The sequence below is a fragment of the Ursus americanus genome, chromosome 4, assembly GCF_024610735.1.
Source record: "Ursus americanus isolate L20-20 chromosome 4, mUrsAme1.1.p, whole genome shotgun sequence".
Taxonomy (NCBI): Eukaryota; Metazoa; Chordata; class Mammalia; order Carnivora; family Ursidae; genus Ursus; species Ursus americanus.
Window position 1 is genome coordinate 87564497 of NC_142130.1, and position 17479 is coordinate 87581975.

At 39.8% G+C, this 17479-nt stretch overlaps 1 protein-coding gene across 4 annotated transcripts in view; it reads right to left on the reverse strand.

Annotated features, from left to right (window-relative positions):
- Positions 1-17479, reverse strand: part of SYNJ1 (synaptojanin 1) — a 91737-nt gene that overhangs the window by 14141 nt on the left and 60117 nt on the right. For 2 of the 4 annotated variants that reach the window (XM_045785521.2, XM_087861766.1), the window contains exons 21-25: positions 16655-16733; positions 13162-13324; positions 9425-9634; positions 8396-8536; positions 4524-4594 (exon numbers count right to left, since the gene is read on the reverse strand). In XM_045785521.2, coding sequence (XP_045641477.1) covers positions 4524-4594; positions 8396-8536; positions 9425-9634; positions 13162-13324; positions 16655-16733 — 664 coding nt within the window. Of the gene's footprint in view, positions 1-4523; positions 4595-4753; positions 4793-6063; positions 6112-7805; positions 7845-8395; positions 8537-9424; positions 9635-13161; positions 13325-16654; positions 16734-17479 lie in introns of all 4 variants that reach the window. The other 2 variants (XM_045785522.2, XM_045785520.2) reach the window with 2 other exon arrangements.

Here is a 17479-nt window from a genome sequence, read left to right on the forward strand (position 1 = left end):
TGTTTCAAAAAATAGAAACAGAAGGAAAACTACCGAACTCATTCTATGAGGCCAGTATTACCTTGATCCCCAAACCAGGCAAAGACCCCATCAAAAAGGAAAATTACAGACTGATATCCCTGATGAATATGGATGCCAAAATTCTCAACAAGATCCCAGCTAATAGGATCCAACAGTACATTAAAAGGATTATCCATCATGACCAAGCGGGATTCATCCCTGAGATGCAAGGGTGGTTCAACATTTGCAAATTGATCAGTGTGATAAATTATATCAACAAGAAAAGAGTCAAGAACCACATGATCCTCTCAATTGATGCAGAAAAAGCATTTGACAAAATACAGCATCCTTTCCTGATTAAAACCTTTCAGAGTGTAGGGCTAGAGGGTACATTTCTCAATTTCATAAAAACCATCTATGAAAAGACTACAGGGAATATCATTCTCAATGGGGAAAAGCTGAAAGCCTTTCCCTTAAGATCAGGAACACAAGGATGTCCACTCTTGCCATTATTATTCAACATAGTATTAGAAGTCCTTGCAACAGCAGTCAGACAACAAAAACGGATAAAAGGTATCCAAATCGGCAAAGAAGAAGTCAAACTGTCTCTCTTTGCAGATGACATGGTACTCTATTTGGAAAACCCAAAAGACTCCACCCCCAAACTACTAGAACTTATAGAGCAATTCAGTAATGTGGCGGGATACAAAATCAATGCTCAGAAAGCAGTTGCATTTCTTTACACAAACAACGAGACTGAAGAAAGAGAAATTAGGGAATCCATTCCATTTACAATAGCACCAAAAATCATACGTTATCTCGGAATTAACTTAACCAGAGACATAAAGGATCTATATTCTAGAAACTACAAATCACTCTTGAAAGACATTGAAGAAGGCACAAAAAGATGGAAAAATATTCCATGCTCATGGATCAGAAGAATAAACATAGTTAAAATGTCTATGCTACCCAGAGCAATCTACACTTTCAATGCCATCCCGATCAAAATACCAATGACATTTTTCAAAGAGCTGGAACAAACAGCCCTTAAATTTGTGTGGAACCAGAAAAGGTCCCGAATCTCCAAGGAATTGTTGAAAAGGAAAAACAAAGCTGGGGGCATCACAAATCATTGCCGGATTTCAAGCTATACTACAAAGCTGTGATCAAAAAGACAGCATGATACTGGCACAAAAACAGACACATAGACCAATGGAACAGAACAGAGAATCCAGAAATGGACCCTTGGCTCTTTGGGCAACTAATCTTTGACAAAGCAGGAAAAAACATCCAGTGGAAAAAAGACAGTCTCTTCAAAAAATGGTGCTGGGAAAATTGGACAGCTACATGCAAAAGAATGAAACTTGACCACTCTCTCACACCATACACAAAGATAAACTCCAAATAGATGAAAGACCTCGATGTGAGACAGGAATCCATCAAAATCATAGAGGAGAACATAGGCTGCAACCTCTTTGACATCGGCCACAGCAACTTTTTTCATGACACATCTCCAAAGGCAAGAGAAACAAAAGAAAAAATGAACTTGTGGGACTTCATCAAGATAAAAAGCTTCTGCACAGCCAAGGAAACAGTCAAAAAAACTAAGAGGCAGCCCACGGAATGGGAGAAGATATTTGCAAATGACACTCCAGATAAAAGATTAGTATCCAAGATCTACAAAGAACTACTCGAACTCAATACATGTAAACAAATAATCCAATCAAAAAATGGGCAGAAGATATGAACAGACACTTTTCCAAAGAAGACATACAAATGGCTAACAGACACATGAAAAAATGTTCAAAATCATTAGCTATCAGGGAAATTCAAATCAAAACCACATTGAGATACCACCTTACACCAGTTAGAATGGCAAAAATTGACAAGACAGGAAACAACAAATGTTGGAGAGGATGTGGACTAAGGGGATCCCTCTTGCACTGTTGGTGGGAATGCAAGTTGGTACAGCCACTTTGGAAAACAGCGTGGAGGTCCCTTAAACAGTTAAAAATTGAGCTACCCTATGATCCAGACATTGCACTACTGGGTATTTACCCCAAAGATACAGATGTAGTGAAGAGAAGGGCCATATGTACCCCAATGTTCATAGCAGCATCGTCCACAATAGCTAAATCGTGGAAGGAGCCGAGATGCCCTTCAACAGATGACTGGATTAAGAAGATGTGGTCCATATATACAATGGAATATTACTCAGCCATCAAAAAGAACAATTTCACAACATTTGCAGCAACATGGACGGGACTGGAGGAGATAATGCTAAGTGAAATAAGTCAAGCAGAGAAAGACAATTATCATATGGTTTCACTCATTTATGGAACATAAGAAATAGGAAGATCAGTAGGAGAAGAAAGGGAAGAATGAAGGGGGGATAAACAGAAGGGGAAATGAACCATGAGAGACTATGGACTCTGGGAAACAAACTGAGGGCTTCAGAGGGGAGGCGGGTGGGGGATTGGGATAGGCTGGTGATGGGTATTAAGGAGGGCACGTATTGCATGGTGCACTGGGTGTTATACGCAAATAATGAATCATGGAACATTACATCAAAAACTAGGGATGTACTGTACGGTGACTAACATAATAAAAAAGTATTAAAAAAATAAAAACCTTCCTTTTTATTTTTGACTGTTTACTATGTGGCAGGCACGATGTTAATTAAGCACTGTATACGCATTTCCATTTCACCTTTGAAATACCCCTCAGAGGGAGGTATTGTTTAGCATCTCTATTTTAAATTAAGACAAAAAAATGTACAAAATTTTCTCAAGGCCATAAAGCTAGAAAGGAAACCAGGACCTGAGCTCAGGTGTAACGAGCAGCCCCCCCCCCACCCCCGGGCAATGTGGCCTCAGTCACAGCTGGGGATGGTGTGGAACCTCATGAGGAGATGGAGGTACACATACACGGAACAACTGAGACATTTAAGCAAATCCACACCCTAAGATTGCTTTTTTTTTCAAACACAGAGGTAAAAACTCTTGGATGACTAACTCAATGTGCTAAATTGGATACATTCGGAGAGACACTGGTGAGACATCTATTGTCTATTTTCCTAAGTTTGCAATGGAGGCTCTAAGCCCCTGTAGTTCTTACTTTCAGCACAAGTTATTATTGCAATCACAAAATCCTGACTTACTTTCCCTATTCTGATGGCATTAAACAGAATACATAAAGTGCTTGTGGGAAGTGTGCTGGCAAAGTCAGTGAAGAGCAACTTCCCCTTTAGGAAAAAAGAATGGGTAACCTCTAGGTGTGTCTGTATATCTGTATCCTACAGACATTTTATTTATTTATTTGAGAGAGAGAGAGAAAATGCAAATGAACAGAGGGGGAGAGGGAGAAGGAGAGCAGGAATCTAAGCAGACTCCTTGCTCAGCGTGGAGCCATGACCCTGAGACCACAACCTGAGCCGAAATCAAGAGTTGGACACTCAACCAACAGAGCCGCCCAGGTACCCCATCACAGACCCTTTAATGTGGAGTGTGATGTTACATGGAGTAAAGGACTTTTAGGGAGGATATTAACTACACAGCCACAACAGGAGAGACAAAAATTTCTGTCTGAGTAATGCTCTGACCATTTCTTACTAGGAATTAGAAGCAGTTTCATCAGAAGCAGTCCCTGCACGTCTCCCGACGGTACTGGCTCCCGGTTCCCACTCCTCAGCGAGGGGCCCCCCAAAGTCCCAGGCACCACTGGACAAGCCACTGGTTCTGGTTTCCATCTTCTTTTATTACTTACTTGCTAGATCCCAGAGCAAATTTTCATTTGGGTAAATATTAGAATAATTACATGTATAAGAGAACACAGGCTAAACACAGAAAACCACAGATTGACAAGGAAGGGAAAAGCCCTGGGGCGCCATCTGTGCCCCTACTTTTCCTACCTTCAGAACCAGTTTTAGTATACAGACTCTTACCATAAATGTTCTCCCTGCAATCCAGTTTTAAAATCCTTCTTCTTAAAGGGTGACTTTCTATTCTCACTAATTACTCAGATAATACCTTAAAAAGCTGCCCAACACACTGCCCTCTCATAAACTCTGAGATTCTAAGTTATTTAATGACCATGATTACTGAAGTACATCACTTTTGTTCAAATAATAAAATATATTTTGTCATTTTTTAAAAACATGTTATTTATTTATGTGACAGCCAGCGCGAGAGAGAACACAGCAGGGGAGTGGGAGGGGAAGAAGCAGGCTCCCAGCGGAGGAGCCCGATGTGGGACTCGATCCCGGAATGCCAGGGTCACGCCCTGAGCCGAAGGCAGATGGTTAACGACTGCGCTACCCAGGTGCCCCATATTTCGTCATTTTTGAAGAGTATGCTAAATGTTATCGTTGAAAGGTACCCTGGAGGTCATCAAGAGCCATTCCCTCATTTTAGAGTTGAGGAAATTAGGCCCTGACACGTGATCCTCCAAGAAAACACACCTGACTGAGAGCACACTGGGATCTAGAACCCAAGCCTGCTGGCCCCCCGCAAGGTGTTGCCTACCGGTCTGGCTACACTGTATCCCGCAGGTCCTGGGCCTGTGAGTCCTGCCTGAGGTGAAGGTTGACTGCGTCCTGAAACAAAGACAACATACCATGTATTTAGGGTTTTTGGGAGTTTTTTGTTTTTTGTTTTTTGTTTTTTAAGAAAGAAATAAGAAACCATGTACTCATATCCCGAGTGTCTACATGGTCCAGTTTTAAGGTTAAGCAGCTAAATTCGAGTGTTTTTACCTATGTTATCCTTCCGTGTTGTTCCAGGGCTTTTGGGTGCTTTGAAGCAGGAAGGGGAAAAAAATGAGTCATAAGTAAACAATCAAGCAACACTGCATAACATCAGCTGGCTGTACTGTTTCATTACCAGCACAAATGGGGGCATGAGATGGGAACCAAGAGTACATTGCTTTGGATAATGATGAAGGCTATTATCTGTCCTGAAGGAAATGCCCAAAAGAGAGAAAAATTAGAATACTCAGAGTGACATGTATGAGAGACAACTTAGGCCTCAGTCTGGTATCTCACTCACAGGGTGATTTCTAGGGTGACCTTCCCAACAGAGTTCTCTCCTGTGAACCATGAAGACATTAGGTCAGCTTGTGTGAATGGTCACAAGACGTGACCCTACTGCCTCTCAGAGCTTGGCAGACAAACTGCTCCCCAGCAAACAGAGCATTTTCCAAGTTACACCAGGGACTCCTAACAACCTGTATTAGAGCTTCATGCTGTAGATATCACCATGGATAAAGTGAATCTTACAATCTTACAGTGAGGTATTTTAGATTTCTACAACAAAATCCTGTGAATAAAGTAGAAGCCAGGCACATCTTACAACTAAGTATTTGCCTTATGGAAGATAGTGTTAATGTGCGGTTCAAATTCACTACAAAGGTAATGGACAAATGAAATGAAATAAATCACTTTGGGGGTCAAAAGGAGCAGGGGGGACTATTACGGGTGGTATTTCAAATTTATTCTTTTTTAAAGGAAATTCAAGTGCAATTGTCATATTAAATACATCAGCCCTTTGATAACTATAATCTTAACGAATGGCTTTTAGTCTTAATGGTCTTTTAAGCAAATTAGTTCAGTATCATTATACATAAAAAATTTATGTTATTTGAAATCACCCACAAAATAGTTACTCTTGGACTTGAATTAACAGAGTTTAATGATAATTATTAATTTTTAAAACTTCAGAGTTGTTATGGTACATTTCTAAACATTTGACTTATTCTGAAAAGAATTTTGAGAGGCATTCTTCTTAAAATAACATTGTATAGTAATTCCACATCCTAAGAAATACATATAAAACAGTGCAATACAACAGAAGAATCGCAGGGAAATTACATGGGTAACCCGTTAGAAGCGACCCACAACATAGAATGAAAAGAGAAAAAGTACAAGGTTACACGGTGTACATAGGAGGGGTGGGGAAGTTTACAGGCAGACTAAGGACAGATTTAGTGTGCCTTTAACACACTGGGGGAGCTGACATTTAGAAGTGATATGAGAGGTCCGTTTCTATGATGTAGAAGTCTTGTTACCTTCCATCTCTCGCCTAGCTGCCCCAGGACTGGGAGGGGCTCCAACACCTTTTCAGAGAAAGAACAGAAGCCGTATATTGTTCAGGGCCCACAGGACAGAATGAAAGGCAGGCACACAAAACAATTTCTGTGTTCAACTGACTTTTGCAAAAAGGTGCTGTTACTGCTTTACATTTCTTCAAAGATACCAATACAAACCAAAGTGACTTTAGATGCCTAGCCCAAACCCCAGTCCTCCCTTTCCTCAAACAGGACAGAAAGGGGATGACAATTTTCTTTTTACATCAGATTACGAGCTGTAGGGAATTTTAAAATATCTCAAAGAAAGCCTTGGCTTTATGATCAACTCATTATATACCCAGTTAAATCACTAATAAAAGCTCTAATATTTGACGGTCAAAAAGGAAAAAGAAATCATAGTTTCAATTTCATTTTCAATTTCTATGAGACTATATTGGTTTCTTAGAAGTTGGTTTTTGATGCATTATTTTAAGAAAACTCTAAAGGTACTGTAATGACTTTCTCTAAGTTACTGCCTTAAAGGAGCTATTGGTTTATAGGGTTCAAAAAATAAGGTGCAAACACCGCCTACAAAAGAATTATGAAAAGAAGCAGTTTTTAAAAATTAAGTCAGATTTCTAAGTTTGATAGAACTTTTCATAAATTCATTTAAAAATGTGTTTTCTGCAGGTTGTTTTCCTAATTAAAGGAAGAGGATACATAGACATTATATAAAAATATAAATAAAAGCAGGAGTTTGAGATGGGAAAAATTAATGGTTTTTGTAAGTCAATGGAAAAATTATCATCCAGCAGCATTCTGCAGAAGCTGTCAGGCTGAAATACTTGAGCTATACTTTTTATACAAAGTCCTTAAAATCTACAAGCAGAGACAACCTGTGATAACATGTGAATCGGTCAGCAATGGCATTAGGCAGCCGGAGCAGAAACAGAACAGACACATGTGTAGTGAGTGAGCCTTCACAGTATTAACAGTGGATTTGTAAAGGCTCTTCTATAGAACTATGGTAACCTGCCTCATCCTCTCCTGAGAATTAGCTTAAATGAACTTGTCAAATACATACCCCCAACTGACTTTTGTAAGAAATTTTCAGGTAAACCAAAGTGCACTTTTTAAAAAAGTGACCCATTTGTTAATAAAAATTTCCTTATTGAAAAAAATAAAATCATTCTCATGTTTAAAAAAAAGTGAAGCATGAGTTTAATGACAAATTATGATAAAGTCATGTAAAATGAAACATATATTTCAGATAATTATAGCTTTAAGCTGCATTCCTAGGAAATTTTACTAATTACTAGATTTGCTAAGTTTCTAGAAAAGGAAAGTACTACAGCATCTCTAACCAAATACTTGGAAAATGTTCTATATTTACTCTACCTGAATTCCATTTGAAATTAAGGTGATTTGGGGGAATTAAATCTGTGTAACCAAACTAACTGTATTTATTAAGAAAAAGTGTATCAGTCCTTGATGAGTAATTCAACTATGTCTACCTGGAGAACGGAAGCCTTTATCAGTTCTACTCACTAATACAACTAAACTCTAATCTTTTACTTAACAGGAATATAATGGAAGTTTGGAGCTATTTTTAACATGGAGTATAAATATTATTCACTTTGGCTTTTATCAAACAAGTCTAAAATGTCTTTTCATTGCAGGAATCAAACTCTAAAACATGAATGAACCAAGATGCATATATTATAACAAATAAAAATGGTTACCTCCGAATTCTTTTCTAGCAGGTGCAGGACTCCTAGCCCCTTATAGTTCACAAGAAAATATGCAGTGGAAAGGAAAGGACATTAAATAAAGAACTGAAATGTCAAAGACTTACTATAGTATTCATGACGTTAAATATCACGTAGGAACTACACACTACTATCTTGGTACTATAAAAACCTATTATTTAGTGCAAATATTTCTAACAATTTAATGACACTACACTTAGAATATTTAAGCAAATATATAAAACTTTCACAAGTAAGTATATGTATGTTCTTCAGTTCTAATTATATATCTTACAGAAATTAGTACAACTACTTCAAATTAGCAAAAACAAAACAAACATTTCATGCACACCTGTAAGAAGGCAGCTAGAAAAACCTATTACAGAAATCTAGTTGGGAAACACTCTTTTTACCTGTTCTGTTGCTCCTACCATGCTCCTCAGAGAAAGGCTCAGGCAGTAGCACCAATGATAGAAAAACAATAAGATCTAGAAGCTTGAGGTTTGAAGACATGCAAAGCATTTTAAAATAGAATGGAGGAAGATTTTCCATTTAGCAGAAATGGAAATCAAATGGTTTCTTACCTGAAGGTGGAGGTGGTCTCTGGGGGGGAGCAGGGCGAGCAGGAGGAGCAACTGGGCGGGGAGGAGGAGGCCTCTTGGGCTCTAGGGGCTGAGAATCTCTTTGCTGCAGCTGTGTTGCTGGTAGAGCATCAATAGGAGAACCTAAAAAAGTACATTAGATAAGATCAGGTTCCACGTAGGTGTGAGCACAAAGGTATGGTACTGCCCAATACGTCTGACGATTTTGCTCATTTTCTCCGCTTGTACTGTAGTGTCCTGACACGCATTTTTCTTATCAATAATATAAGCAGTTCTGCCACTAAATTCCCCTTTGGTACCATGGAAGCAATAGTGCTGGCTCCAGGCAGACGCCTTACCTAGGCCCCAGGTGCTGAGAGCTGATTTACTGAGTGGCCCGATCAAGAGGGCACAAAGCACTGGCTAAATAAGGTCATTTGCAGTCTGTGGCCCACACAGAAGAAAAAAGGAGTCTCTCCTTTTCTCTATACTTTAACTTATCTTGAATTTATCTAATGAAGCCAGTCCTCTAAGTGTAGTAGTATGAGAGAACTGGAGAAATTTATGAAATGGAAGACACTTTCTGGAGATGTTGGTAAGCACAGAACAGCGATTTAGTCATGCAACAGAACAACTTCCAGAGACAAATCTTCCAAATTTGGAGGAGTAATGACTCTTAAATTTGAATTCAAAAGAATTTTTTTGTCTCTTTTTGCTTCTATCATAATAGAGGTTCTGTATAGACAGTGAAGCCCAGATGGTTATGAGTTCTTACTGTACTGATAGAAAAACATCAATTTAAAGACATGGATAAACCTGACCTCATAGGAAAAAAGGTTTAAGAAAAATTCTCATCTAATGAAAATGATGATGAGTTAGTTTCCTTTACACTTAGGGCTTATCACTAACAGGTTTCCTCGTTTGTATGCACAGAAAACACACTACAGATCCAAAGGCCTCAGAGATTGGACCATCTAAAATCAAACAGATCAGCTAGGGAAAGTCACCTAAAACTTGAAATAAAATACATACTTTGTGAAGTTGGGTGCCCAGGAGTTCTTGACGGTGCTCGACTTGGTCTTACGGGAAGGGAAGGTACAGGGCCCTCTGATATGGTCGGTGACTGGCAGGGACTGGTCCGAGGTGAAGAGCTCGGGGAAGTGCCAAGGCCAGAACCTGAAGATGGCTGGAGGTGCTGAGGAAGAATTTCCTCAACTTCGGCACTGTAGTCATCAACATCACCTAAGGAAACAAGTTATTAAAATTACCACCATTTTCACTTTCTCAGAGATTGTTTTTACCAATCCAGGTTTCAAGGGGTTCAATACACAAAATAAACACGTTAACATTATAACACTGCGAACCTGCAGAGGTTAAGCATGTAGACATATATACAAAATTTGTATGTACAGAAGTAGGATCAGTGCAAACACCCTTAGCAGAAAATGTAATTAAAGATAACGTATTACCTCAGAGCATCAGGATGCCAGTGGTGACTAACACCTGGAGCTGGGATGACACAAGGCTTTCCATATTCCACCGAGCAGCTATCTCAGGGCCGGCTGACTCAAAAGTTTACTGCTCTCCTTTTCTTCCAAACCTTCCTACTTGCTCCACGGAACTGCTCCCTCCCCACTCAGGGGAGTCCTCAACTCAGCTCCAACCCTTGCAGTAGACAGGCTCTCAGACAGCCATGTACCCTTCCCCAAAAGTCTCCTCACCACTCCTTCCCCTGTGCTCTCCTGAGGCCTCCCCATCTCCCTCCTTTCCTCAGGGTTGGAAAGTAGAGTCAGGGGCTCCTTGCAACCTAATTCCAATTTCAAAACATTAATCTTCCAATCCTGAACAAAAAGGTCTACTTCTTTGAGGCTGTACCTGCAGGAATTTCTGTTAACGCCCTCCACACCCCCTTGCTGACATATCTCCAACCTCTATCCTTCCAGGGACTTAAACCCAGTCTTTGAGGGCCAAGCAGAGAGCAGGATGATAGTCAGGTCCTATCATCTTTCTGGTTGACATCAAAATCTGTGTAGACAACACATCAACAATCGAAATACCTTGGTCTTATCCTTACACTCTCTTCCACGCAGACACACACAGCCCTCCCAACTGCAATAGCTCTGAAATAATCCTCAAAACACTTCATTCTGACCACTAGCTCCCAGCCTTTCAGTTCTCTCCCTCAGTGACTCCTCTCTTGGGCCTTTATTAAAATCCAGGCCTCTGATTCCTCTCCTTTTAGCCACTATGCCATTCTGCTTCTCTGAATCTGTCTCTGGATTCAATGGCACTTCACCTCGCCGCCCTCCCCCCCCGCCCCCGCCCCTTCTGTCCCACCTGTATCAGTTCCATCACTGTCCCGGGGCTGCTGGGTGCTGCTGCTGGAGAGAATGCCATGGTGCTGACGATTACAGTTGCATTAAATTTGCAATCTTCAGCCTCCTCTGGGATCCCCAAGCTGCCTGGCAATTTCATAACTGGCTCTCCCACCCCTCGCCCCGACTCCTTCTCAGGAGCTTTATTTTGAAACTTCTCAACTCTCCTGACACTGCGGGTTGCCCTACTCCTGCAGATAACCTTAGCTTTTAACACTTCTCAGAGGAAAGAGAAGTCTTAAGGTGGGACCCCCGTCTCCCCTTCAACAACCTGCTGCCAAGCCAGAGTCTAATCCCATGGCTGCACTCAGGTCTTTGTGATTCTGCCCACCCCCCGTTTTCTCAGTGACCTGCTCTATCACCCCTTCTGCCCTGCTGGTGCCCAACATCGTCAGCCCTTTCCATGGCACGAAGCACTCTTGAGCCTCTCTTATTTCAAACAGCACTCCCTGGATCCCCAATCTCCCTGGAGCAACTGCCCCTCACATTCCCCAGCCCCATCTTAGCTTCTTTAAAAAGCTGTCTATAGACACTCTCTCCACTTCTTCACCTTCTATCCACACCTCAATTTACCACCATCTGGCTTCATCGCTGCACTGAAAGTACTCTCATGAGTGTCACCAACAGCCTCCTTCACTGTTATTAAATCCAAAGGGCAACTTGTGGTCCCCATTTCTCCTCATCCCTCTGTGACATAGGACTCCACTGCCTATGTCTTCCTTGTTACCATTTCTTTCCTTGATTTTTAGGTCCATCTCTTGGCACTTTGACATTGTCAGTTGTTTCTTTTCATTTTCCTTTTGTGAGCAGCTGCCTTCTGCCTGTCTTTAAAATCTGGGTTTCTCTGTTCATTCCCAGGACCAGTTTTCTCCCATCTCTATACAGTCCTTCTGGCCAAGCTAATGAAAACCCGTGACTTGAGCTGCCATTAGAGCTGCCCTGTGAGCCCAGAGCTCTCTGCGGAGCACCCGCTCACATCCCCACAGCCTGCGTGTGGGCCCAGTGGGCTAAAAAGACACCTCAGCTCAACATGATCCAAACCAAATTCATCTTCCACCCCACACCGCTCCCCTGCTTGATTTCTTTTCTCTCCCTTTACTCCCTCATGAGCGTACCTACGGAGGAACTTTGAGCCTTTTCCCTCCTTTGGTCCCTGCACATTCCTTCTTCCTGGCTCACCCTCTCCACCTTCCCTCATCTAATTCTCACCCAGTCTTCAGACTCTCAGCTCAAATTTCAATTTATCTGGAAAACCTTTCCCTACTTCCCAAATCGGAGGTGGTCAGCTGTCCCATGAACTACCGCAGGGTTGTTCATGACTGTATCTCTGTCACCTGACTCTCCCTGCCTGCTCGCTCGTAACACTGATAAGCTGGGAGTTCTGGAAGGACAAGGATGACATCTGTTGAATTTCCAGCACCTGGTACACACCTGGCACATACAAGGTAGGACATAAATGTATGGACTAAGTCAACGAATGGATAGAGAAACGTGAAAGCTGGAGCTGTCTTGCATGGTGCGCAACTCTTAAATGTGTTAGTATCTGGCTGTACACGGCCTCACAGTATGATATATTGTCATTTTATAAATTAAGGGATGTACTGTCATGGGAAACATGCTAGAATAACACAGCATATAGCATGAGAAAGCACCTGCATTTATTTATTTATTTATTTATTTATTTATTTATTTATTTATTTATTTATTTTTTAAGATTTTATTTATTTATTTGACAGAGAGACAGCCAGTGAGAGAGGGAACACAGCAGGGGGAGTGGGAGAGGAAGAAGCAGGCTCCTAGTGGAGGAGCCTGATGTGGGGCTCCCGAGCCGAAGGCAGACGCTTAATGACTACGCCACCCAGGTGCCCCTGCACCTGCATTTCTCGATTACATTTAAGGAAATTATTATCCAGGTAACTGGGTACTAAATGCTAAATCTGAAATGGCCATATTTATATGGGTCTGCTCAAATGCATGTGTTCCTAGCCTCCTTGAGTATCTTTTAAAAATTGCTTTGAAATGTATCTTCTTTTGTAGTAACTACTTTGAACTCATTTCTGTTGTCAGAACACCCACTTTGAACTTCTACTTTTCTACCTTAACTGCAACTAGTGGGACCAAACCACACACCAGAAATGCCAATTCGTGCTCTCAGCACAGAAGGACATAAAACTCACACTTTTAAAGATCTTAACCTTTAAATGGAAAAATGGCAAATACATTTGCAGTTTGAAGCCTGGGTACAGGCAAAATAGACAAATACAAGGCAAAACAAAATCTAATTAATACTGCTCTGTGTGTTGCAAGAAGATAGAGATGGATAAACTTGGAGACTAAGACCTCACTGATGGGAACTGACGCTTATCTAGAAGTGAACGTGTTCCATAAACAAACCTTCCATATCGAAATCTGCTGTGACCTCCGCATCTTCACCAAGCAGGGTGGAGCTTGTCGATGATGGCAATGCAATGCTAATTTTCTCTAAACTCATTTCTTCCTCCAAATTTTTGATCCAGTCTGGACTTTTTAAAGTAATAGTTATAGTCCGACCCAGTAACTAGTTGATTAAAAGAAATGGAAAATAAAAATTCATTAGCATGAAAATTATCTTGGAATAAAGCGACTGCTTTAGTACACTATGCAATAGTCTAGGCTAAATTCAGCTAGATTCAATTCAACATATACTGAATTTTTAAGTAGCTTAAACACTCCCGGTTTTCCCTTTAAAAGCCTGTGTTGCTAAATCTAAGGTCTTCTCTTCTAGGATGCACACAGACTGAGGTTTCTTTTGCTGTAGCCAGTATCTTTCCCTGGCCAGATGTAAACTCACCACAACTTTGCTATATAATTTTATACTTCCTTTGATTCTGATCCACAGATTAAGTAATTGTTCCTACATGAAATAATTACAGAAGAGATGGATTGGCATTCCGCCTTTCCTATAAATGTGAGTGGCTTTTAGACAAAAGTTTAACCTATAACAGCCAAACACATTATAATTAAGTCACATTGTCCTGTTGACGTATTTAAAAAATAGTTTCAAAAAACCTGCAAACAGTCACAAGACTTCTTGGTCAAACAGAGACTGTGCACTAGAAAGACATTCTCGTTTAAAATCCATACCATGTGACAAAATTGCTTTCTAAAATGTAAGCTCTCTCCTACACAGTTTCAACTTCCTTCCTTTAAAGAGCTTCTGGAGTATATAAAATAAGTGAACTTTTCTGGTATTTCCAAAGGAGCTGTGTAGCTGTGACCAACATGCTGTGAAGACAGCCGGCATCTTTGTGGGTACAGATCTTCCTTGGCTCAAAGTGCTATCGACATTAGAATTCCCTGGAGACACAGGATGGAGACACTGAAAGCTGCTGGCCTGAATGGTACAGTCGTTTTTAATAGTAATTTAGTATCCACACTGAGCTTTGAAGTCAGTGTCCTAAGAAACTAATAATCCTTTACTTGCTCATCAGACCAAATCAATTCCATTTTAGAACTTGGCAACAGATTTCATAGGTCTTTAAAGAACACACTCGAGAAGGTCATCCTTTAGGTTTACCCCACTTAAGCTATCTACTTTTCCCAGCTCCTTCTCTGGAATGGGAGAGCTCTTAAGGATCTACATCCTACAAAATGTGAGGCAGAAATAATGTTATTAACAAAGGCAACAGAATAGAGGTTTGGAAATATCTAACTTTGAAAAGGACGAATTAAACATTATTATATACTTTCCATAAATGTAATTTTTACAGAATTTTCAAAATATTTTTAGGGAGCTAAGAGTGGGTATTTTCTAAGAGCGTAACACTGATAACTAGACTTGAGGGTGAGGGACAGGGCTGAAAAGGCAGGGAAAAAACTAAACAAGGAAAATTAGCAGAGAAAGACAAAAGAAGTACGCAGCAAGGGAGTAAGCTAACGTCAAATTGAGCGTTGCTCTTAAATATTTATATCCTCATGGGATGAAGTCATGCTTTAGAAAAACTAAGCTAGAATTAAATTTAAAAATCAGTAATTTCCATACAGTTAAGACACAACAAAGTTACAAGACCGGCAGGAAGGAATATCTGCAGCACAAATGGAAAGGGACTGAACTTTACACGAAGGCCGCTTCAGAAGATGAATAAATACCCCAGGGAAAAATAGGCTAAGGACATACGTTGCTCATTAGAAAGTACCAAGGGCCAATAAATGAAATAACCCACAATTAAAATCTTAACAGAAATGACATACCACTTCTGGTTTTTCAGGTTGTCAAAGTTAGAAATTACCCAATATCGATTAGGATGTAGGTATTAGGTAATCTGAGGCATAATATAATTAGATCCATACTTTCTGAAGAGCAATTAGGCAACAAGTATCAAATGGTAATATGCCTATATTTTCTAACCCAGAGGTCAGGAATAACAGGATAAGCACACAAAATTACAGTGGACACAGCACTTTCCTGGAATGTTGGTTTTAATAATTAAAAGTTGGAAACAATCTGGCTATTAGTAAGAGTTTGTTAAATAAATTTATGTATTTATCCACATAACGAAATTAATGCAGACATTAAAAACATATTTGCTCATATAGAAAAATGCCCATGAGACATTTCTCAAGTGCAGAGGTAGTGAGAAAACAGCATTTACAACACCATCTTATTTGTGTTTGTGCACATATGTACGTATATGTGTACACGTATATCCCGCTTGTGTTACTACGTACACAAATGTATACATAATCCCATTGGTTTTAATATACATGCATCTATGAAGGTTAAGAGAAATTATTTTGTGATGTTTGGATTAGTGTTCTTCATTATTTCTTTCTTTATACTTTTCTGTATTTCACGATTTACTTTTGCTTGAGTGTATTACTATTACATTCAGGAAAAACCAGCATATAAAACCTATTTCAAAAGCAATACATGTGTGGAAACTGTCCTTTTACTCCAAGGAAACTGAAGTAATGTGACAGAAGAGCAAGCTCAGGGAGGACTTTCTGAGTTGCCCACTGTTAGAGAAATTAGGTCTGGATTTTAGTCCATCCTTCTAGTGACCACATATTTAGAAATTAAGGATCTGTCCAAAAGCATTTAGAAAAAATAGACACAGCACTTTATAGAAGTAAAACTATTCCAGGCCATTGATGTAAATTGCTTCCATCAATAATATTTTAAGTCAGAGATTAGGAATACCTCCACTAATTAAAAATTTCTACAATATTTCAGTGGATGGATTTGTTATCTATGGGAATTATTTTACCTACACCTGAAAAAGGTATCTGGATACCACGATCCAAGCCAATAAAACCAGTTCCTAGGAATAAAGAGTACCTTCCTCTCTTGCTTTCTTGTAAATAAAGCACATTTTCTTCATTTGATAGAAATCTTTCCTACTATGAATGAGCCAGAATATCTATCCCAATTAATAAAGTTTCCATATAATAAAAATCCAGTTAGGTGATAAACATGTTTTCTTCTTTTTAAGATTTTATTTATTCATTCGACAGAGAGAGAGACAGCCAGCGAGAGAGGGAACACAAGCAGAGGGAGTAGGAGAGGAAGAAGCAGGCTCCCAGCGGAAGAGCCTGATGTGGGGCTCGATCGCAGAACGCCAGGATCACGCCCTGAGCCGAAGGCAGACGCTTAACGACTAAGCCACCCAGACGCCCCATAAACATGTTTTCTTTTTAGTCTGTTAACAATGGTAGTATCTTTAGGGAGGACCAAAATAATTCCAAGCTGGTCAGAAACAGTCTAAACAATAAATCTTAAAGCACACCATAAGGTCTTCTATAGTCCTGCACTGGAAATACATTTAGATAATTTTGCTGCCTGTCTATAAAAACATAATCTTCAGATACCTTATTTCAAATGGTTTAGAAGCAACAAATGCTACCTTACCTCTTTACCATTTAGGTTCAAAACACTCAAGGCAGAGCTTCCCTCCAAAAATGTAACCCACATTTTATCTTCTACAAACCTTTAAGAAAGAGAAAAATAAACCATAAAAAAATAACCAATACCTTATATATAACTAGCCCTAAGACTAGCTCAATGACTATTGATCAACAAGGACCTATAGAGGCCAGGAAGTAAATAACAGGGAGAGCAGTAGGGCCACTGGTGACCTGGAGAGGGCACCCTTCCTCTAAAAGCTTTCAAATTCAAATTTCTTTCAAATAGTATGCTAATAAAGCAGTGGGACCTGTGGATCTCCATTTGTGATCCCTGCTAATGTAATCCTTCATTTCACTGACAAGGAAAAAAAGGGCCAGAGGTTTTAAGTGGCTTGTTCAAAGTGATCCTATAACGATAATGAGTTACAGGGCTAGAATCCAAGTCTCCTGGCTCCATAGTCCGCAACCATGTATTTTCATGGTCTCAGTGACTTCCCTGAAGCAAATTTCCTTTGACCAAGAAATAAGATAGGGAGTTGTCATTAGAATATATATCTGACTGGCCCCAAGGTACCTCAGTTTATTATGGTCTTTGTCTTTATTCACTGACAGCCATTTACTCTCTTGGGACTTCGATGGACTTTGCTATGATTCTAAATTTGTAATTTTGAAATAAGAAACCCCCAAAAGGAAAAAAAATAAAAAGGACATTAGAACAAGTTATGAATAAGATGATCACTGACATGTAATAATGTTACTGTTTAAAAAAGAGGAAAACAAAAACATTATTAGTCTTATTTACAGAACAATTTTACACGTAGAACTACTT